This window comes from Podarcis cretensis, assembly GCF_951804945.1.
Source record: "Podarcis cretensis genome assembly, chromosome: 8".
Lineage (NCBI taxonomy): Eukaryota > Metazoa > Chordata > Lepidosauria > Squamata > Lacertidae > Podarcis > Podarcis cretensis.
In genome coordinates this window covers 69,547,188-69,569,566 of record NC_137177.1, presented here as the reverse complement: position 1 = coordinate 69,569,566, position 22,379 = coordinate 69,547,188, and the positions used below count along the sequence as shown (strand labels likewise).

At 44.9% G+C, this 22,379-nt stretch overlaps 1 protein-coding gene across 12 annotated transcripts in view; it reads left to right on the top strand.

The window, feature by feature from the left end:
* Positions 1–22,379, top strand: part of VPS13D (vacuolar protein sorting 13 homolog D) — a 121,288-nt gene that overhangs the window by 56,475 nt on the left and 42,434 nt on the right. For 11 of the 12 annotated variants that reach the window (XM_079986641.1, XM_079986647.1, XM_079986638.1 and 8 more), the window contains 16 exons: positions 1,467–1,514; positions 2,269–2,419; positions 3,744–3,954; positions 4,524–4,771; positions 5,143–5,334; positions 6,242–6,368; positions 6,571–6,713; positions 8,753–8,883; positions 9,230–9,405; positions 10,593–10,716; positions 10,814–11,049; positions 13,064–13,172; positions 13,283–13,446; positions 14,458–14,566; positions 19,692–19,871; positions 21,815–21,922. In XM_079986641.1, the coding sequence (XP_079842767.1) occupies positions 1,467–1,514; positions 2,269–2,419; positions 3,744–3,954; positions 4,524–4,771; positions 5,143–5,334; positions 6,242–6,368; positions 6,571–6,713; positions 8,753–8,883; positions 9,230–9,405; positions 10,593–10,716; positions 10,814–11,049; positions 13,064–13,172; positions 13,283–13,446; positions 14,458–14,566; positions 19,692–19,871; positions 21,815–21,922 (2,457 nt within the window). The remainder of the gene's footprint in view (positions 1–1,466; positions 1,515–2,268; positions 2,420–3,743; positions 3,955–4,523; positions 4,772–5,142; positions 5,335–6,241; positions 6,369–6,570; positions 6,714–8,752; positions 8,884–9,229; positions 9,406–10,592; positions 10,717–10,813; positions 11,050–13,063; positions 13,173–13,282; positions 13,447–14,457; positions 14,567–19,691; positions 19,872–21,814; positions 21,923–22,379) is intronic. The other variant, XM_079986639.1, reaches the window with a different exon arrangement.

The window sequence follows — 22,379 nt, the reverse complement described above, 5'->3', positions numbered from 1 at the left end:
GGAAGATAAGGCTGTCAATAGCCGGCAGTATTAGTAAGTTTCTACTTTGCCCCCATGTTCAGGTGTAGTAATGATTCTGAATGCTAGCTGCTGGTCTAAACCACTGAGCCTCTTGGGCTTGCTGATCAGAAGGTCGGCGGTTTGAATCCCATAACAGGTTGAGCTCCGGTTGCTCTTTCCCAGCTCTTGCCAACCTAGCAGTTTGAAAGTGCACTAGTGCAAGTAGATAAATAGGTACCGCTGCGGCAGAAAGGTAAACAGCGTTTCCATGGACTCTGGCTTCCGTCACGGTGTTCCGTTGCACCAGAAGCGGTTTAGTCATGCTAGCCACATGACCTGGAAAACTAACTGTGGACAAACGCTGGCTCCCTCAGCCTGAAAGCGAGATGAGCGCAGCAACCCCCTAGTCTCCTTTGACTGGACTTAACCATCCAGGGGTCCTTTACCTTTTACCTTTACCTAGAAAAGCATGGCATACATTTGTAAGCTGCAAAGAGATTTTACCACAGTCAAGCAGTGTATAATTGTTGCTGGATAATAAAATAGATTTTTAAAAATATGAAGTATATATATATATAGACACTGTACAAAGCAAGATCCTCTCAAACTGCTACCAGCCTATTGGTCATCATAAGTGAGCCAATGTGCTCCAGGGACTTCGTTGTCCTCTGCAAAGATGACAACTGTGGCTAAAAGCCAGGTGTCTGCCTTAAAACTACACTGATGTTGTTGGTTTCTGTCTGTCTACAGATGCAATGTGTGGCATATCCCTTGAGGGTTATTGTTCCCTTATCCTTTGAAGGAATATCTGACTGAAATCTGTAGCCACTCCAGGGGACAAAGGAAGGGCAAAACAGGGCTGAGAAACTTAGAACAGCTTTGCTCAAACTTGGCACCTTCCAGTTGTTGTTGGACTCCACTATCCCTGAGCATTGGTCATGCTTGTTGGGGCTGATGGGAGTTGGAGTCCTGCAACAGCTACAGGGGGCAGCAGGTTGAGAAAGCTGGTCTAGAACCTTTGGGCTTATACTTTGGGGACAAGTTTTCATCAGTGAAGTGGAATCAAAATGGGCTGTTAGCATAACTGAAGGTTTCTGGCTTTGGGAAACAGAGAGAGGGTGGCGTGAGCGTTTCACTAGCGATGCAAATATGAATTAAATCATTTCCTTGGAATTCTTGCCATTATATATCCATTACCTGGGATTTATTTTTGCAAACATGAAAATGGCATGGGCAGTTACACTTTGCTGGAGGGATTATTCTCAGTGTAGTTCTGACACTTTTCTGGCAATGGACATATTTCTTGAAAGGCGGAAGGAAAAGGACGCTCCCCTTTCATTTGCTAACCTCCCCAGCCCTTTCTACAGGTTGCTATTTGTCTACTGTCTATCAGAGAAATACCATCCTCTCTGAAGAGCTGGCAAGCTTCCTAATGGCTGTTTTCGGCTTTACTTTTTCTTTCCTAGGTTGGCAGTCCAATTAGCAGAACAAACATCATACATCCACATGTTTATGTGAGTAGCAAATTCTCCCTTGAGCGTTGCGGTGTGTACAATATACATTAAGAGGGGCATTCTTCTGAGGCATTGGGATGAATCCCATTTCATTTGAGTATCAAAGTTGTTTGGCAAAGCAGATGCAGAAGAAAGAGTCACAGGACTTGACATCATACTTAGAGTGGATATATCCATGACTGCATTTAGCTTACTTTTTAACATCTTAGTTGTATTGTAGTCCCCCCCCCCTTTGACACTTTTAATAACTGTTGGCAGTTAAAAATCTCTGGACATTCAAGCAGAACATTAATGGCCACATCTATAAAAGGATGTTTAAGCAGGTGGGGTGGGTGGGTGAAAGTGGTCCATGGGTGCAAGACAATATAAGGATTTTTTAAAAAAGGAAATCCTTCAGAATTCCAACATGTATGTGTTTTGATCAGCATTATTTTCTAGGAATGCTTGGGTAAATAAAGCAGACATTTAAATCAAACAGAAAATTTGTATTTTATATTTCTTTTAGGCCTACGCCCCCATAAAACAGCGTACAAACAAGAGCAAGGCAAAATATAACGATCTAATAGCCGCATTAGCCAAACATAGGGCATTATTTCAGAAGCGGCTTTGTAACTCCCAAGCTAATTGTGATCTCAGTTTAATGCAGGATTGAAGAGGAAGGTTTTCAGGCCTCATATAAATGGTCATACAAGTCAATAGGAAGGGAGTTCCAAAGGTCTTGGCACCCCCACTGATAAGTCCTGTATTTTTGCAGTTTTCTTCATTGCCTCCAGTCCGAGTAGTATTTGCAGTCACCATGGAAGGCAGCGCTCGGAAGGTAATAACTGTCCGTTCGGCCTTGATTGTGAAAAACAAACTGGAGACGCCTATGGAACTCAGGCTAGACAGCCCTTCAGCACCAGACAGTAAGTGTGTGTCTTCATTTTTTAAGGTCCTGCAGAACTGCAGTGTCTGAGGCAGGATGCTTTCCTTTTGTGGATTCTTAATATTACCAGTGGTGTAAGATAGCCGTGCTTAAGGAATTCTTCTTTCAGCCCCCAATAGAGATCATTGGTAGAGCACCATCTGCTTTGCATGCAGAAGGTCCTACATTCAATCCCTGGCTTCTTTGGGTAGGAGTGGCAGGTTCCTATTCCTGCTTACACCCCACATAGACACCTGAGTGCTGCAAGCCTGTGTACCTTGCAGTATGCTCCATTAAGTATAGTGGGACGTGCATGCGTAGAACTGCACTGTTGAAGACTTATGTACTGTAGCTTCAGTCTTTGTGGGCCAAAAGCATGAACTGTAGCCTTCCATTCACACACACACACACACACCCCGACATGCCCTTAGATAAAGACAGAAAAGCAAAGGGGGGTAGGAGGAATCTGAGATACTGTGATACAAATTGAGGCCAAAAGGCCCAGCAGTGTAAGAGAAAGGCGAGACCCATGACAGTTCAGAGCAGAGGTTCTCCTTTGAAGGTAAAGGTAAAGGTACCCCTGCCCGTATGGGCCAGTCTTGACAGACTCTGGGGTTGTGCGCCCATCTCACTTAAGAGGCCAGGGGCCAGCGCTGTCCGGAGACACTTCCGGGTCACGTGGCCAGCGTGACATCGCTGCTCTGGCGAGCCAGAGCCGCACACGGAAACGCCGTTTACCTTCCCGCTGGTAAGCGGTCCCTATTTATCTACTTGCACCCGGAGGTGCTTTCGAACTGCTAGGTTGGCAGGCGCTGGGACCGAGCAGCGGGAGCGCACCCCGCCGCAGGGATTCGAACCGCCGACCTTTCGATCGGCAAGCCCTAGGCGCTGAGGCTTTAACCCACAGCGCCACCTGCGTCCCATGGTCTCCTTTGAAGGGTGAATGTAAAAAGAGCTCTGCTTTTAAGTCAGGCCAAAGGCCCATATAGTCCAGCGTCCTGGCCAGATGCCATATGTTTCTGGAAAGCCTGCAAGCAGGACCTGAGGGCATCGGCCTTCTCCCCTTTGTGATTCCTTCAGCTAGTATTGAGAGGCATGCTACTTCTGACAGCAGAAGGGAGAGAGCATAGTCGTTGTGACCAGCAGCCATTGATAGGCTTCTCCACCATGAATTTGTCTAATCCTCTTTTAAAACCATCCAATCTGGCGGCCATCACTGCCTCTTGCAGGAGCAGATTTGTCATTTCAACTATGCGCTCTGCGCTTCTGTCTGTCCTGAAACTGATGTATTGCAAGCATATTTTGCATTTCTCATTTGGTTGCAGAGCCTGTAGTGCTGCCTTCGGTCATGCCGGGGGATTCCTTTGCTATTCCCCTGCATCTGACATCCTGGCGACTTCAGGCCAGGCCGAAGGGGATGGGAGTTTTCTTCTGCAAGTCTCCGATCCACTGGACAAATGTGCAGAAGACCTCGGAGGTCAGCAGCAGCAAACGAGAGTGCCATGCGATGGAGTCTGAAAACAGCCGTTTCTTCAGGTGACTTGGGTCTTGGGGAAACTGCACCGTTTGCTTCTCCTGTTCCTAATAGAAACAGTGTTGTATGCTGGCAGAGGCTATCGAGAAATGAAGAAAAGGAAGTATTTAGAAAACAACATGGCCGAGGTGTTTTGTGTTTGAGATCTGTCCATTTTGCTCCAAGGGTAGTGAAAAGAAACCATCACATGGGAGGGAGAAATATGGACTGGCTACCATTTGATGGCAGATGAGTAGCTGGCTGTGCTACCTAATTTGTGTTGTTGACCCTGCGACTTTTCTGCTTTTTTTACAAAAAGAAACACAGCATTGCGTAAAACAGCAAACCAAACAATACGATGAATAGAATTGTTGCTACAGGCAGTTTCTCCTAAAATGGGCCACCTTGACCTGCTGCCTGAAGTCCAGCCTTGAGCTTCTCTAGGAGAAGGAGTTGCAAAAATTTGGTAGCACCTCAGAGATGCCCCACAGCACTCAGGAGAGTGGGGGAAACATATAAAAGCATTTCTTCAAAAGGCAACATCCGTGACTCCTAGGCGTTTCTTCATACGTATCTTGCCTTTCCCTTACAGGTTTTGTGTCGCCATAAAGAAAGAGAATTACCCAGATTACATGCCCTCCAACATCTTTTCCGACAGCGCTAAGCAGATTTTCAGGCAGCCCGGACACACCATTTATCTCCTTCCAACCGTGGTGCTCTGTAACCTGCTGCCTTGTGAACTTGAGTTTTACGTGAAAGGGATGCCCATTAACGGGACCCTGAAACCTGGGAAAGAGGCGGTACTGCATACAGCCGACACTTCGCAGAACATCGAGCTTGGTAAGGCCCCCTGGGATTATTTGTGGCTTAAGCTATAGGATGTCAAGACCAAAGCACAAGTTTGCTATGGCTGCCAAAGGTCCCTTTATCCCTTGTTATCCCAAGAGAGTTCCTTGGAAGTAACTGATTGTTTTTTAAAAACAACTTTTAAAAATTGTACTTTGGATGCACTGTCTGGATGTACCAGGATTCAAGTCACACCATGGCTATCACCTTTGCTCATACAGTGCAGTTGTTGGAAGGGAGGACACCATTTACAAAAAATAAAAAATGGGTTTCTTACTTTGCTCTCCAATCTCCCCCAAATGGAGAAAGGTGCCCTGTAAGAACGGTCAAGAAGAGAGCACACATTTCTTTCTTTTCAATTTCAGGAGTCTCCCTTGAAAACTTTCCACAGTGCAAAGAGCTGTTAATACCCCCCGGAACACAGAACTACATTGTGCGGATGCGAATGTACGATGTTAACAAGCGGCAGATGAATCTCACCATAAGGATTGTGTGTCGCGCTGAAGGGTCCTTGAAGATATTTATTTCAGCACCGTATTGGCTCCTCAACAAAACAGGTAAATCTGGCCTAACTTCTTACGGATGTAAGAATTCCTCACCTGAAAAACAGTAATCAAAATACACAAATCATGTTAAAAACGTAATCTGAATACAAATACCCAGTCATTGATGCTCTGCCCAGTGAGAGAGCTGGAACTGTCCACCCCTCATCTGCTTGCCCCCACCAATCTGGTATGCATTCCAGGCTTGCAGTTCATTGAGTATTTCTGACCATGCGATCATACCCAGTAGCTCCTCCCTCCCTCTTTGGTCTATTCCTTTTGAACTGGTTATATCCCTCAATTCCTACATTCCAGTCATGAGTCTCATCCCACCAGGTTTCAGTAATGCCTACCAGGTCTTATTTGCTATCCTGTGTGGTTGTTTTCTATGGATTTTCAAAGATTTTGCACAAACAAACCTTTTTCTTCTTCAATGCTGGCGCTTTGGTATGGTTTAGAGAGTTTGAGGCCATTTCCTTCAGCGGTGCTTACTTGTGAATAGGATGGTAGCTTCAGGAATACAACCACATAAAACCCTCTCTTTTTTTAAACCCATGGATGCAGAATTTTGGAAGGCACAGTACAAAATCCTTTAATCTTCCTGCTCTAGAAAGCAAAATGCACTGGCTAATTTAAAAGCAGATGACCTTAACAGATGACCTTAACAGAATGTCATCCTTCTTTTAGATTTACTAAAATATGCCTACTTTTTTTTTTTTTTTTTTGAAAGGTGGGTTTACCTGTTGCACGAGGGGATTAGTTTCCTTTTCCCATGACAAGATAAGGAAATTGGTTTTAAAGCAGTATTTAAATGATACACACAGAATAAGTGAGTCCATCTAGTTCTGTGATGATGCAACTAACAAAGCATTAAAGTTCAGATTCAGAGGCTAACGGCCATCTTGTCGGTTTCTTTTTAAAGGGTTGCCACTGATCTTCAGACAAGATAATGCCAAGATCGATGCAGCAGGCCAGTTTGAAGAACATGAGCTGGCCAGAAGCCTGAGCCCTCTCCTCTTCTGTTATGCTGACAAAGAACAGCCAAACCTGTAAGCTTTGGTGATGGGCTGTTGCGAGAGAACCGTGCAGTGGCAAAATGTCGTAGTCAAATTGGAAAATAGATTCTGTGACAACTGAAATATGACCATTTAATTGGGTCCAGACTGCACTGTAGGTTCTTAAGGCTCGTCTAAATCAGCAGAATTGTATGGATTGCTGAACTAGTATATCTCATTGTCTTCCTTGCTGCAGTTGCACAATGAGAGTTGGAAGAGGAATCCACCCTGAAGGTATGCCCGGTTGGTGCCAAGGCTTCTCGCTGGATGGAGGCAGTGGGGTCAGAGCCCTTAAAGTGATCCAACAAGGAAACCGGCCAGGCCTTATTTATAACATTGGTAAGAACTTGTATGGCTAATAATTGAGGTCATCATATTAAATAATTTACTTGTTTGTTGATTCTAAAGCCGTTTGCGTTCTAAAGCGGCTTACAGTAGTCACAAAATTCAAGAGACAGCGGTTTGGTTTAGATTCAGCGATACATTCTGGATTATTGTTAACATGCATGAATTTCAGGCAAAGAGATCAGAAGCTTTCCCATTAACCGTGATTCATTATTGGCCTGAGCCTGAAATTCTGATTAATGGTGGGTAGGGTTTACAGAGACAAGCCAGAATCATAAAGCATGATTTGACGTTACCTTGTTTCTCTATGCAAGGAGTAGGGAATCTTTGGCCAGCCACATGCCACTGAACTACAACTCCCAGCAGCCCCAGAAAGCAAAGCCAGGGTAGGTGGCAGTTGTAGTTCTGCAGCATCTGGAGGGCCAAAGGTTCCCCATAACTGCCCCTAAGCCATAAGAAAGGAGGGAGCAGCAGCAGCAGAAGCCGCCTCTTCATTTCACTTGGATCCAGCTGCACAATCCTCTGAATTCCTGCCTGTCATGCAGCTGTGAAGGGTTTTGGTGAATGGAAAGTTGAATAGTCATCTATATCTGTTGCCAAATTCCAAACTCTCTACAAGGTGGGGAAGTGGAGGGAGGTATAAGGTCTAGGACCAACCTTGACAGATAGCCACTGCAGTATGGATTACAGGTAGACGGGTAAAAATAATACCTTTGGGCAGACGTCTGGTCCAGAAGCATTGCAAATGGAATATCCTGTAAACTGCATCATATAAGTAACTAAATAATAACTTTTTTTTTAAAATATTTATTAAGAATTTTTCATTTACAGTAAAAAAAAAAATGAACATAACATTGCATATCACATATTTTCTTATCACTTCTGGACTTCCTCACATCTCCCGCTCCTACGTTCTAGTTTAATACACTTAAAAAAACAATTTATTCCCTTATCTCCATCCTTACTGTCAAATTTCGAATATATTTCAAATTTTAGATACGTTTATTCCAATCCTTACAAAAGAAAATTTAATTTAGCCTAATAATTATCTAAAAAAAAAAATAGGTTTTTCATCTTATATTTAAATTATCTTCATGATTTACTTCATCTATTTTGATGGTGCCAATTTGTCTAAAATCAAGCATCCTGCTTAACATTCATACAGTTTACAATATTTTTGCAGATAAAGCTTAAATTTTTTCCAGTCCTCTTCAACGATTTCTTCTCCCAGGTCTCAGATTCTGCCAGTCATCTCAGCCAGTTCCATGTAGTTCATCAGTTGCATCTGCCATTCTTCCAGTGTGGGTAGATCTTGGGTTTTCCAGTGTTTAGCAATAAGTATCCTTGCTGCTGTTGTTGCATACATGAAAAAAGTTCCGTCTTTCTTTAACACCCCTTGGCCGACAATACCCAAAAGGAAGGCCCCTGGTTTCTTAAGGAAGGTATACTTAAATACCTTTTTCAGCTCATTATATATCATTTCCCAGAAGACCTTCACCTTAGGACAGGTCCACCAAAGGTGAAAGAACGTTCCTTCATTTTCCTTACATTTCCAACACTTATTATCAGACAAGTGAGTAACTAAATAATAACTAAATGGCATCAGTCTTCGCTATCGGACTGTGTTACGCTGCTGGACTGAGGAGCAAGGTGTGTGTGGCAGCATAGTACTTTTACTGATAAACCATAGTTTATTAGACCAACACCACTGTTTCTAAACCAGCCCTATCGATTGGAGAGAAGAAGTCCTCCTTCCTGCAACGCATAGCTAACCTACAGAACTCACTCCCACAGGAGGCAGGGATGGCCACCGACTTTGATGGCTTTAAAAAGAGGATCAGGCAAACTCATGGAGGAGGAGAAAGCTATCAATGGTTACTGGTCATCTTGGCTATGCTCTGCCTCCATGGCCGGTCACAGTAATGCTCTTGAATACCAGTTGCTGGGAAAATCAATAAAATGCCTAAATTTCTTTTTAAGGCTGTGGAGCCCCATATGCTGCATGTTCTAACTGTGGCTGTATTTATTACCAGGTATCGATGTCAAGAAGGGCAGAGGTCGCTACATTGACACCTGTATGGTAACGTTTGCCCCTCGCTACCTGCTAGATAATAAATCCATGCACAAGCTTGCCTTTGCACAGCGGGCGTTTGCCAGGGGACAGGTAAGAAAGCTTCCATTCCCTCTAAGCAGTTTTAGTGTTACTGCATAAGAGTCTTCCAGCCTTGTATAATAAGCTCTCAATAAGTTAACTAGCCCTCTAGGGCCTGGCAGTGGAAGGACTCTGTACTGGGCGCAGAACAGGGACAGAGCACCATGTGGTGTTGATGTAAATAATGCCAATCCAAAGGAAATCTGTCCTTCAGGTAGACTGGTTGTTCTTCGTGCTAACTAACATTTAGGCGTGCCCTGTGTTTTCTTTATGTGGGTTAAAGAAAACCAACAATTGATCGCTCGCCTTGGGGCCATGCAAAATGGTAAATGCTGTTGGCTGATGCATGCTGTTTCAGGGCACATCGAACCCAGATGGCTACATCTCCACCCTCCCTGGCTCCAGTGTCGTGTTCCACTGGCCGCGCAATGATTACGACCAGCTGCTTTGTGTCCGGCTCATGGATGTCCCAAACTGCATTTGGTCTGGAGGCTTTGAAGTCAACAAAAACAATTCCTTCCATATCAATATGAGGTAGTTTCGGTCGTGTGGATGCTGCTGCTTTAATACATCTAAAACACATGTGCAGGCATACTCCTTAGTAGTTGTTGTGCAAGACAGAATTTGATATGGGCTTACCATCATGATTCTAGAGAGCGGGGAATTCCTATCTACCTATAGGCCCGGTTCATATGTCAGAGTATTGTTAATAGCTTACTGTGAACATGCCTATTTGTGCTGATTTGATCCTCCCTTTAGTGTGCAGAGGAAACAAACCATGATCTGTGGCTTAGCATTATGCCTGAACCATGGTTTGTTTCACTTGCAACAAACAACAAAGTTTTTCTTGATTTGCTTGAGCTGGGGAGCAAAACAACCCACAATCACCGAGTTAGTGGTAGTGCTAAGCCAAGGATAATATGTTTTTTCTCTCCATCTGGGTTGACTGAAGCTTCCAGGAAGATGGGGGTATGTCTCCCTGTCACCCAGGAAGTCAGGGAAACCACTTGACAGAGCTTTAGCTTAGTGCCGCTCTTGCAGATTCCTCCTCCTGTTCTTTCTTTCACCTTCGGAACAGCTTCTCCTCTCAGTGTCTTTTCTCTATCATTCTTGAATTAACTTCTCTTGCCTTGAAATGCAAAATCTCTTGGTTTCAGTCGTAGCATAGCTCTGTCTTCAAGGTTTTCACACCTGCCACTACCTGAATGAGCTCCTTCTCAAGTCTCTGGCAACACACCTTCCTCCAACGCTCCTCCTAGCCACCTCCTCCGAAATGAGCTCCAGAAAGTCAGGCAAAAGAGAACCACAGATACACTGGCCATCGGTTGATAGCTGTGTGTGTGATTTCTCCCTCCTCATTGGATCTACTCTGCCTTGCTTGCTTGACCTTAAGAGTTTCCCTCTCCATGACCTCTGTCACCCAGACAATCCCTGGGCTATGATAACCCTGGAGCAAAAGTAGACAAATCTAGGTTTTTTCATTGACAGTGCATTGATTCTAAGTTAATTCTGAGTTCACATTACACCTGGAATTTATGCGAGCCCATTATCTTTGGATATGCCAATATTTGGGACAGGTGTGCCGTCATGTGAAAGCATTGTTGATTTCTAGCTCTCACCTTTATGAGGATTTGAAACTGTGAGCCATTACTTAAACCTATTGGTTTTGCAAGGTGCTTTCCTGTTTGTGACACTAACCAGACTGGTTCTGTTTTCTGCAGGGACACCCTTGGGAAATGCTACTTCTTACGAGTAGAAATCACTCTGAAGGGAGCTACATACCGTGTTTCGTTCAGCGACACCATCCAGTTACCACCCCCATTCCGCATAGACAACTTTTCCAAGGTGACGGACCATTTCGTAGCATAACGGCCTGTAACAAAAACGTTTTTGAGACTTGATGCTAATGGTTCACCCCTTTGTGACATCCCCGTTGCTGTAGGTCCCGATCGTCTTTGCTCAGCACGGCGTTGCAGAACCACGTCTCAGCACGGAAGTCAAGCCAACAACCTCTTTAGATTATGCCTGGGACGAGCCCACCCTTCTGCCTTACATAACCCTGACCGTCAAAGGAGCCGGCTCCTCCGAAATCAGCTGCAGCATGGATGACTTCCAAGACAGCAAGCAGCTCTATTATGAGAACTTCATTTATATTGCTGCAACGTACACTTTCTCAGGGTAACCTCTCTTTTTAAACATCATTTATTTGCAGTGTTTATACCCCCCCCCCTTTAACGTAATGGCTGTTGGAGCAGCTTAAAACAAAATAAAAATCAGTTCTAGGACTGTAGCCTAAGAATTGTTTTCACATTCATAAGCCAGAGGCAGAATAAGGCACTTTGTTAAAATGAGCAAGCTTTTAAAAAGAACTATTGATAGTTTTATTGTGGGAGGTGCTTATAACAGGACTCATAACTAGGTAACATATTTAGAATGTAGTAAGTCTCCCCAAGGGACGCAGGTGGCGCTGTGGGTTAAAGCCTCAGCGCCTAGGACTTGCCGATCGAAAGGTCGGCGGTTCGAATCCCTGCGGCGGGGTGCGCTCCCGCTGCTCGGTCCCAGCGCCTGCCAACCTAGCAGTTCGAAAGCACCTCCGGGTGCAAGTAGATAAATAGGGACCGCTTACCAGCGGGAAGGTAAACGGCGTTTCCGTGTGCGGCTCTGGCTCGCCAGAGCAGCGATGTCACGCTGGCCACGTGACCCGGAAGTGTCTCCGGACAGCGCTGGCCCCCGGCCTCTTGAGTGAGATGGGCGCACAACCCCAGAGTCTGTCAAGACTGGCCCGTACGGGCAGGGGTACCTTTACCTTTACCTTTTAAGTCTCCCCAAGCCCAGCCTCCTTACCTGGAAGTGGCTGCTACAGTGGAAGCTCCCTTCTCCCCCCCAAAAGACTGCAGAAGCAGCACAGGCAGTGTTGAAGATCTTCCTTAGGGTGCCTGGAATAACACCACAGCAGCATTCAGGGCATGGGGGAAGTAGGAAGGACACTGTGGTGGTGGGAAAGAGGCCGTCTTTGGCTCAGTTTCCATTCGGAGCCAACTATGGGGTCATAATGCTCACCTTGGGCTGAAAGTGAGTGATTTGATTCACCGATGACCATTCTGTGAATCTAGGAAACCTCGCCATTTGAAGCAGAAATCCATTTAAAACAGAGACTGTGGAACTGCACTTGCTCCTGTTCGTCCCCTGAACATGAATCTTCCTCACTTTTTTCTTCCCCCACTGTTGATGTTTCAGAATGCAACCTCCTTGGGGCAGGGGCCTGCCTGTCTTTGCTTGTTACTATCCCTTACAGCGTATCGTAATGTGGTGCGCCCAAACTTCTTAGTTATACAGTCACACATCACTAACCAGAAGGAAAGGAAAGGCATCTCTAGCCCTGTACTGCTCAGAAACATTTTAAAAGTATACCTGAAGGAGTGTCTCCACCCCCATCCTTCTGCCCGGACACTGAGATCCAGTGCTGAGGGCCTTCTGTCGGTTCCCTCCTTGCAAGAAGCTAAGTTACAGAGAACCAGGCCTTCTCGGTAGTGGCACCCGCCCGGTGGAACGCCCTCCCATCAGATGTCAAAGGAATAAACAACTATCTGACATTTAGAAAACATCTGAAGGCAGCCCTGTTTAGGGAAGTTTTTAATGACTGATGTTTTAATGTATTTTTAATCCTTGTTGGAAGCCACCCAGAGTGGCTGGGGAAACCCAGCCAGATGGGCAGGGTACAAATAAATTAATAATAATAAGTATAATTATAATAATATCCAGTGGTAGCTCATCCCTACTAGAACGGGTAGGGGAGAAGCCCAGACAGTAGTGGTGCCAGTAGCAATGACTGGCAGCTGGTTCTAGTTTCATCCCATCGGCCTCTTCTCTGCTGAATGGGCAACACGGAGACTAAGGAGGAAGAAAATGACAGGTAGTGCCAACCTCCTGGGCTTAAAATGTAAGAAGGCAGGCTGGCAGGCAGGCTTGCTTACACTGGTGGGGCACACTTCCATCTACCCTAAGGGGCAGCCTCTGCAGCTACTACCAGGAGCATTTTAAAAAATTGCCTGTGTGCTTTTGCTTTCCTGTAAAAGTTACCTTTCCTCTCACCACTTGTAAGACGTCTGATAACATTAAAACATCTATGCTCCTTCTGAGTGTTGGAACCCTTCTCTGCATGAGCACCTAATCAATTTCCTTCCAATTCTAGACTGCAGGAGGAAACCGGGAGGCCCGTGGCTTCGAATAAGGACGTGGATTGTGCTGAACTTGTCCTGGATGTTTCTCTGAAGACGCAGAGAGTCATATTAAAGAAAAAGGTATGAAGCTCAATAGTCAGTGGAGAGAAACTGCCTCGTTCTGAACACAAAAGCGGGCGCCTTGAGCTGCTTGTGATCCCATCTCTTCCTCGCTGCTGTTTTCTTCTCAGGAGCCGGGAAAGCGCTCCCAGCTGTGGAGGATGACGGGCACCGGGATGCTTTGCCACGAGGGCTCTGCGGTTCCTCACCATCCGAACAAGCCGTCCCCTCCCCGTTCCACAGAATCCTCTCTGATCCTGGACATCGCAGGCCTGGCTGCCGTCACAGACAACAGGTCTGCAAACATCCCAATGGGCTTCCTAATGCGGAGCTCACTCGTGTTAACAAAAGGAGGTTGGGATCAGAGTTTATTGCCAAAGTGTAGGTGTATCCTGCGACATGTCACTGATGGTGCATTGGTGCGTTAGTGGTGGATTATTACCAAACTGTACACACATAATTCTGCCTTATCAGTTGTTCTGTGTTGCTTCCCAAAATGTAATTGCATTATTGCTGTCAGGAGGGGCACTCTTGCAGGGTGAAAAATAAATTGGGCAGAGGAAGAAAATGCACTAGTTATGAAGCTGGCACTTGTTCGGCCTTTAAATCAGACCTAAGGCCACACACGGAGGGACGCGGGTGGCGCTGTGGGTTAAACCACAGAGCCTAGGACTTGCCGATCAGAAGGTTGGCGGTTTGCATCCCCGCAACAGGGTGAGCTCCCCTTCATCGGTCCCTGCTCCTGCCAACCTAGCAGTTTGAAAGCATGCTGCTCTGGTTCACCAGAAGCGGCTTAGTCATGGTGGCCACATGACCCGGAAGCTGTACGCCGGCTCCCTCGGCCAATAAAGCGAGATGATTGCCGCAACCCCAGAGTTGGTCACGACTGAACCTAATGGTCAGGGGTCCCTTTACCTTTAAGGCCACACACACTTTCACTTTCCTCTTTTGTGCCCTCCTTGAGTGTTTTGTGGTTGTTGTTTTTTGTTTGTTTGTTTTATGGGTTTTTTGCCTGGCTGGAATGTGCTTGTCTAGATGAAGGATAGAGAGAGGTAGGTAAACAGTAGTTTTAAAGCTGATGTCCGTCGCTACCTCTTGTGGGAGCGAATTTCTGTGAGTAGTTAGTAGTTGTCGGCCTTACTTGCAAAAAACAGTGCATCCCACTGCTCATCAGAGGGCAACAGCCTTTCTGTAAATTAGCATTGTGGGTGGGTGGAAATGAAATAAACTAAAATGCACAGATCATTAAAAAAAAAACCTGGGGGAAAACAAATGGTGCACAGATGAATTTGTTTTGCTTTTTCAGGTATGAACCGCTGATGCTGAGAAAGCCGGACCGGCGGCGTAGCACGACACAGACCTGGAGTTTTCGGGATGGGAAGCTCGTCTGTGGCATGCACGGGCTTGTCGTTCAGGTTGGCATTGGGTGTTTTTTTTCCCTGGATGTCTCTCGAGGTGAACAAGGACCAGCCCTTTGTAAATCCTCTTAACGGGGCTGGGGAACTCTGGGCTTGGGGACCAGAAGCAGCACTCCAGGCCTCTCTGTCTGGTCCTTAGGACTTTGTCTGGGTTATATCCATACTTGCTTTACACCTTACGTGACCATTTGTGCCTGGCTGGGAAAGGTCCTATGAAAATGTTTCTTGCTTGCCCGGGTGGAGGATGGAGACGGGGTGTGTGTAGAAAGTTCTCTACTGCACAGCAGTAAGGTGTTACATTCCTTGTTCTGCCCACTTTTGCCTCTGGCCTTGGCACGTGGCCCCCAGAAAGTTTCCCTAAAGGGAATGTGGCCCTAGGTCTGAAAAAGCCCGTGATTTGTTAAAAACAACAACAATTAACCAGGAATCCCAGGAATCTGTTCAGTAAGCCACAAGCCACCCACTGCCTTCGGGGCGTTATTTCATCCAACTTCTGCATTTCATTGGAACATTTCTGCCAGGGCAAAGGTACGGGTTGATCCATAGGCCTGATTTTAATTTGCAGCGCATGAGTAGCTCAAAGACAAAGGCTTTTTAACTGCTGCCAGCTTTCTGTGGTAGCTCAGGACCAGCCATATAATGTGGAGAGCTGGGTGGGAGAGCTGTGTTCTGGAACTCACAGGGTGGCCCTGAACCTAGTCACTCTCCAGTTGAGCTTAACTTAACACACACAGTCATTCTGCGCTATAGCAGGCATGGGGAACCTTTCTTGTTTTGAGAGACACATTTCCTTGGGGTTCTTGGTCAGGGATCAAAGTTAAGAGACCATCAGGGAAGAGTGAGATCTTCCCCTTCCCAACCAATCTCCCTCTCGTTCTTTGCTACCTACTCCTCTTCCTCTCTTTCTGCAGCCCCATCTTCTTCTCTCCCTCCATACCCAGCCGGGTGCAGGGGGAGGAACGGGTTTCTCTGGCAAGAGGTCTGAACAAATGTCTTGCCTAGAGCTTTCATGGAAACCTAGGGAGTCACCTTACGTTGGCTTAGGCTATTTGGCTTCCACACCACTGCTCTTCGACGGGTGGGTCCAGACTGATGGCTGAGTCGCAGCCTGATCCAAGCTCGGATCAGTGGGCACGACCGCCTGACAAATACTATGGTAAAAAAAATATGTCAAGAAAAGGATTGTAGAATTGGAAGGGACCCTAAGTGTCACCTTGTCCAACCCCCTGGAATGCAGGACTCTTAAGCTAAAGCACCCATGACTGATGGCCAAAATCGGCGGCCGAAGCAAAGAGTGTGACACACTGTTCTCAGCCACCTCAGTCAGTCGTAGTAACTTGCCTGTCCTCACCAGCAAGATGCCCCACCCCACCGCAGAGATGCTTTGATTAAAGGTGGGTTGCATGCCTGAAAACGTCAGGAGCCTGCACTGACTGGCAGCAGCTTGCCGGTGTTTCAGGTGGGCGTCCTCCCCAGCTGGCAGGGATGGAACTTGGGACCTTCTGGACTTTCTTCCGTGGAGCTACAGCCCGTCCTCCCCAGCACCCCACCCTTCCTTTCAACTCTGTCCATTGCAGCTTTCCCCCTACTTCCTCCTTTCTCTTCTTCTGGGTTCTTCTCGCCCAATAAAAACAGGCTAAGGGGTGCAGCTTACCCCCCCCCCCCGGATCCTATTAGCAGAGAGGTCCGGCAGATAGCAGGGAGCAGGTCTTTTCTCTAGTGGACCTCCAGCCACAGAACAACTCTGTTTCCAGGGAAGCTCACCTGACACTAACATTGTTATCTTTTCAGCACCAAGCAGAAACATTCTTTTATTTCCCCATCTACTAGGACAGCAATAGAGACCTGGATTTTCTTCTCTCTGTCAGGTGTTCATTCTTGGTTTGGATTGGGGAGGGTTGGACCTTTTATGCTTTCAGCTCACGTTGAGGGGTTTTTGGGGGGTTTCTTTTATAAGCACTGCTATATTCTGCATTGTATCATTGGGGTCATTATATTGCATTAAAAAAAAAAAAGTTTTCTGCAAATTGCTTCGGGGATCCCTGCTGGTTGTAAGAAGTGACTGATAAATTCAACAAACCAGCATAAGAATTGAGATATAAAGCACAGGACAGCTCTGCCTGCCCCGGCCGCTTGTCAGCCCAGAAGGAAAAGTAAAGAAATCCACAGAGCATCCCTGTTCTGCCAAAACTTGATCATTGCCACCATGCTTGCATTTCAGGAATTATTTATGGCCTGTGTGGTTTGTTAGTTTTGTTTACGTTTGTCTAGCTTTTGTTTCTAAAAACCTTTTCACTTAAATTCTGTGATCATCACTGATTGCCACAATAGGAAGCTTAACGGAAAAGAAAGCTCTGAGCTAAAAACTTAAATTTGGTAGGATTATGGTGAATTGGTTTTCCACAAGAAAAGGATTTTCAAAGGGAGAATGCAAACTATGTCATTAAGAATCAAACCTGATTTACCAAAAGAGAAAGAGAAAAGAGTGGGGGGAGTGTATTTTAGTAACTCAGAGATCTTTGATCAAAGACTGCCTACTCTGAGCTATCCATCTGGAATTAATTTGTAAGCTATATTATAACAGATGCACTGTTCAGAATTCTTTATTAAAGGGATTTGTGATCCCTCTATTTGCCCTGTCTGCCTCCCTTTCCTCCCTCATTCCATGTAGTTATTTATGCTTTGCAAAGAAGTGGAAGGCCGTGGCTCAGTGGTCAAGCATCAGCCTTTCATTCATAAGGTCCCAGGTTTGATTCCCGGCATCTCCAGGTAGGGCTGGGAATATCCCTTGTCTGAAATCCTAGAGAGCCGTCAGCAGTAAGTTTAAGACAATAGTGAGCTAGAGGGACCAATGTCCTGGTATAAGGTGACTTCCTAGGTTCCTGGAAAAACCCAGTAAAGATAATTTGGTACAGGCATATTGTGCTAGTACCTGGGCCCATTGTGTTTCCTTTCCCGATTGTCCTGCTGAATTATTACCTGGCCTTTTAAGGCTGTAGTCCTGCATGCATTCACTCCCAGGTAAGTCCCATACACTTAAGTGGGACTGCCTTCCAAGCAAACTTGCACAGGTTTGGACCTTAAGTCAGTTTGCTAGGAGCCCCTAACCAAAGCAAACGACAATATATATATATATATATATATATATATATATGGAAAAGTTCTCAAGTCAGCTAAAATATATCAGCTCGAAGATTTGAAAATGCAGGTGCTCTGAATAGAAAGTGCTACAGTAGTACCTCTGGTTACGAACTTAATTCATTCACTTAGGTCCGTTCTTTTTTTTTTATTATTATTATTAATTTTTTAGAAAAATTTTCTTTTACAGATTTAAATAACACATTCACATCAACCATAATGCCAAATTCTTTTGGACTTCCCCCCGCTTCCTCCACAATCCTCATAATTTTATATTTATTTCACATTTCCTTTATAGTTGTATTGCCAGTTAATTAATCTTTACAACTCTTATCCCTCCCACAATACCCTTTCTCATCACAAAGCCTCTTTAAATCCAACTAGCGTTGTCTGTTCATCACAAATATTTTCCAGATAAATCGTAAACTTTCTCCAGTCCTGTGTGAACTTGTGATCTTTCTGGTATCTAATTTTTCCTGTCAGTTTGTCTAGTTCAGCAAAGTCCATCAATTTCCGTCTCCATTCTTCCAATGTTGGTAATTCTTCTTGTTTCCATTTTTGAGCCATTAAAATTCTTGCCGCAGTCACTGCATATTGAAAAAGTTTATAATCACTTCTATTAATTTCTCTTCCTGTAATTCCTAACAAGAAAGCTTCTGGTTTCTTCACAAACGTGTATTTAAACATCCTTTTCAACTCATTATATATCATTTCCCAGAAGCCTTTTACTTTCTTACACTCCCACCACATATGGTAAAATGTCCCTTCCCTCTCTTTACACTTCCAACATTTGTTACATGTCTTATACATTTTTGCTAATTTTACGGGAGTGATATACCATCTGTATACCATTTTCATAATATTTTCCTTTATCGTCATGCATGCAGTGAATTTCATATTTTCCTTCCACACCTTCTCCCAGTCTGCTAACTGTATATTATAACCAAAATCCCTGGCCCAGTGTATCATAACTGACTTAACTTCTTCGTCCTTTGTTTGCCATTCCAGTAACATTTTGTACATTTTTGACAATACCTTATAGTCATTATTGATTATTTCCTTCTGAAATCTAGACTCTCCTTCAATATATTTCCTCTCTTTACAATCCTTCTTAAACATATCATTTGTTTGGAAGTAGTGCAACCAATCATATACATATTTTTTAACTTGTTCATATGGCTTCAGTTTCCATTTCCCCCCTTCTTTAATTACAATCTCTCCATAAGTCATCCAATCCTCTCTCATGTTTATCTTTTTAACACTCATGACCTCTAGTGGGGATAACCAATGTGGTACATTTGGTTCCAAAATATTTTGGTACCTGTCCCATATTTCTATAAGGGCACCTCTGAAAATGTGGTTGGCAAAACTTTTATGAGCTTTCTTCTTTCCTGCCCATAAATAGGCATGCCAGCCAAACCTATTATCAAACCCTTCCAAGTCCAATAGCTTATTGTCTTTTAGTGTTATCCAATCCTTTATCCACCAGAGACAAGATGCTTCATAATAAAGTTTCAGGTCCGGCAGGGCGAAGCCACCTCTTTCTTTCGCATCAGTTAGTAGTTTAAATTGTATTCGTGGCTTTTTGCCCTGCCAGATATATTTTGAGATCGTTCTTTGCCAATCTCTGAAGATCTTTGTCCCCTTGATTATTGGGATCATTTGAAATAGAAACAACATCCTTGGAAGCACACTCATCTTGATTGAAGAAATTCTGCCCCAAAAGGATAACTTAGGTCCGTTCTTAATCTGAAACCGTTCTTAACCTGAGGTACCACTTTAGCTAATGGGGCCTCCCGCTGCCGCCGCCGCACGATTTCTGTTCTCATCCTGAGGTAAAGTTCTTAACCTGAGGTACTACTTCCGGTTTAGTGGAGTCTGTAACCTGGAATGTTTGTAAACCAAGGTGTTTGTAACCCGAGGTACCACTGTATTTAGTTTTAATCTCTTTCCGCTTTCTCTGTTGTTTCCTGTTTCCTTCTAGGCAAAAGGAGGCATTGCAGGGCTACATGACGGAGCAGAAGTCGTTCTTGGACCCGATACGTCCCTGGAGATGTTAGGTCCAGTTCCACCGGAACAGCAGTTTGTTAATCAGAAGATGAGGCCTGGCTCGGGAGTTTTGGTAGTCAGGGTCATTCCAGATGGCCCAACCAGAGTCCTGCAGGTGATGGAAATTCTCCGTCTGATCCATGGAGATTTATTTCTATAACTAAGTTATGCTTGGAGTAGACCCATTGACATCTGTTGAGCCAAGTCCTTCACGTTCATTCATTTCACCAGGCCTATTTTTAAGTTGGCCTGACATTGAATACAACTCAGTATTTCTAAACCGATCTTCATCCAGACATGATACGCAGTGAACATAGACAGTTAGTCATACAGAATGCTAATAGAAAACCACAGTGTCTTTCATAACTTTTAGGCAGCAAAACATTATAAAAACTAAAAAGCAGGCTGAAGCAGCATTAGCCTTTAAAAATCCCAGATTCTTTTAATGTCTTAAAGCGTCATTGAAAAGATTGTAATGTCTGTACCAGTCATACCTCCAGAAAATGCTGAAATAATAATAATAATAATAATAATAATAATAATTTATTATTTATACCCCGCCCATCTAGCTGGGCCTCCCCAGCCACTCTGGGCGGCTTCCATAGAAACCAAAAATACAGTAAAATATCACACGTTAAAAACTTCCCTGAACAGGGCTGCCTTAAGATGTCTTCTGAATGTCAGGTAGTTGTTTATCGCTTTGACATCTGCTGGAAGGGCGTTCCACAGGGCGGGCGCCACTACCGAGAAGGCCCTCTGCCTGGTTCCCTGTAGCTTTGCTTCTCGCAATGAGGGAACCGCCAGAAGGCCCTCGGCGCTGGACCTCAGCGTCCGGGCAGAATGATGGGGGTGGAGACGCTCCTTCAGGTATACTGGACCGAGGCCGTTTAGGGCTTTAAAGGTCAGCACCAACACTTTGAATTGTGCTCGGAAACGTACTGGGAGCCAATGTAGGTCTTTCAAGACCGGTGTTATATGGTCTCGGCGGCCGCCCCCAGTCACCAGTCTAGCTGCCGCATTCTGGCTGCACCATTCTAGCTGCAGCAAAGGTCCACTGTTTATATATGCATTCATATATATTGAGCATTGCTAAACAAGGCACTGGGGGAATGGCCTCAGCCAAAGTTCTTCAGACATAGGCACAGTAACTTAACATTTGCAAATTAAGTTAATGCATCTTTCAGTACCTGTGCTATCTTTCAGTATAGCAATGTTTATATTGTGCTTTTCCATACCCAGAAAGGGGACCCTAAAGCTGGCTGACGATTATCAACAAAACAATTACCACACCTCCCCCCCCAAAAAAAAAAACCCCCACTAGCCAGGAAATAAATAGCAGCGGTGCTAATAAATTAGAAACCGATAACAAAAGCTATCAAAGAATGCCCCTGCTTCTGAAAAGCATCTTGCAATTACTTTGTTTTAAAATGACAATTTAAAACGGGTGCAGAAGCTTTTGGGCACGATGCTTAAGTTCTCCCTGGGCCACTTTTACAGGTGGGCAGGGCTGCCTACCTGTCGGCCACCTGACAACCCAGTTATATCAGGCGAAATTGTTTCTATCCCCCATCCTCAAATGTGCTTTGGAATCAAACTACAAAGGCACCAGCATTTGCAGACTCTGCTTGTTGGCAGTGCCTGCAAGCCCAGCTTCACAGGCCAAATGGGGAGACCTGCTCTGCTGAGGCATGTGGGTCACAGGTTCCTCGCTGCTGCCTTAAAGGCAAAGAGAGGGAGAAACAGGCAGACCACTTGGCACTGAGATTTCCATAGCTTGGGCACCACCTCCAAGAAGACCTTGTGTTGTGTCCCCACCAGATGATGCGGACACGGATATAGGACTCCTTTGAAGATGCAAAAGTTCATACAGAACCAACTAGGAACAAAGTGTTGCATTAGATATTTTGTTGCTGCCAGTTTCTTTTCAATTCATCAATTTCTTACTGAAACTTTCTATTTCAGGTTTCAGGTTTTGTTTCTGGGTGTTGTTTTGAGGCCTGTGGATTTAACTGGCTTTGTAGAGGGGAAAAAAAATCCTAATAGTGTATTCTGTATTAGATAACAGACTTCAACCAACGCAGAAATGATCGTTTCTCATACGAAGGGGATGAGCTGGAACACGATCTGCGGAAGCTGAAGAACCCTGACACAGAGCAAGAATTGGAAGTGAGTCAGGAAAGCTGCTATCTGGGGTTGGGAGGTTGTTGCTGTTGCTGCTGTTTTTTCAACAGACAAAGCTGCGTAACAAGGACCACTCACTCTTCTCGTTTTCAAATCTGAATTAGGCATTGGCCACTGCACTTCGTTGTGCTTCAGAAATTCTGCTTTGCAGACCTGATGCAGAGACCGATAGGATTGGATCTGAGAGAGACAGTTCCCATCGTGAAATGTAAAAAGTTCCTCTTGGAGCATTCGCAGTCTAAATTCGACTGCTGATAACTTTCACTGTTTTAATTCTGAAACATCAAGCTGTAGCCAGCAAGGAACTCCTGTTTATGGACTCAAAAGAGCTGGGGTTGCATTTCATAACACACAGGAGTCCCTTGCAGATGAATCGCAGAATCCAGACTGCAAAAGTACAGAGCCAGAGCAAAACGGGTGCTTTGTGCCAAGGAGGTTCATG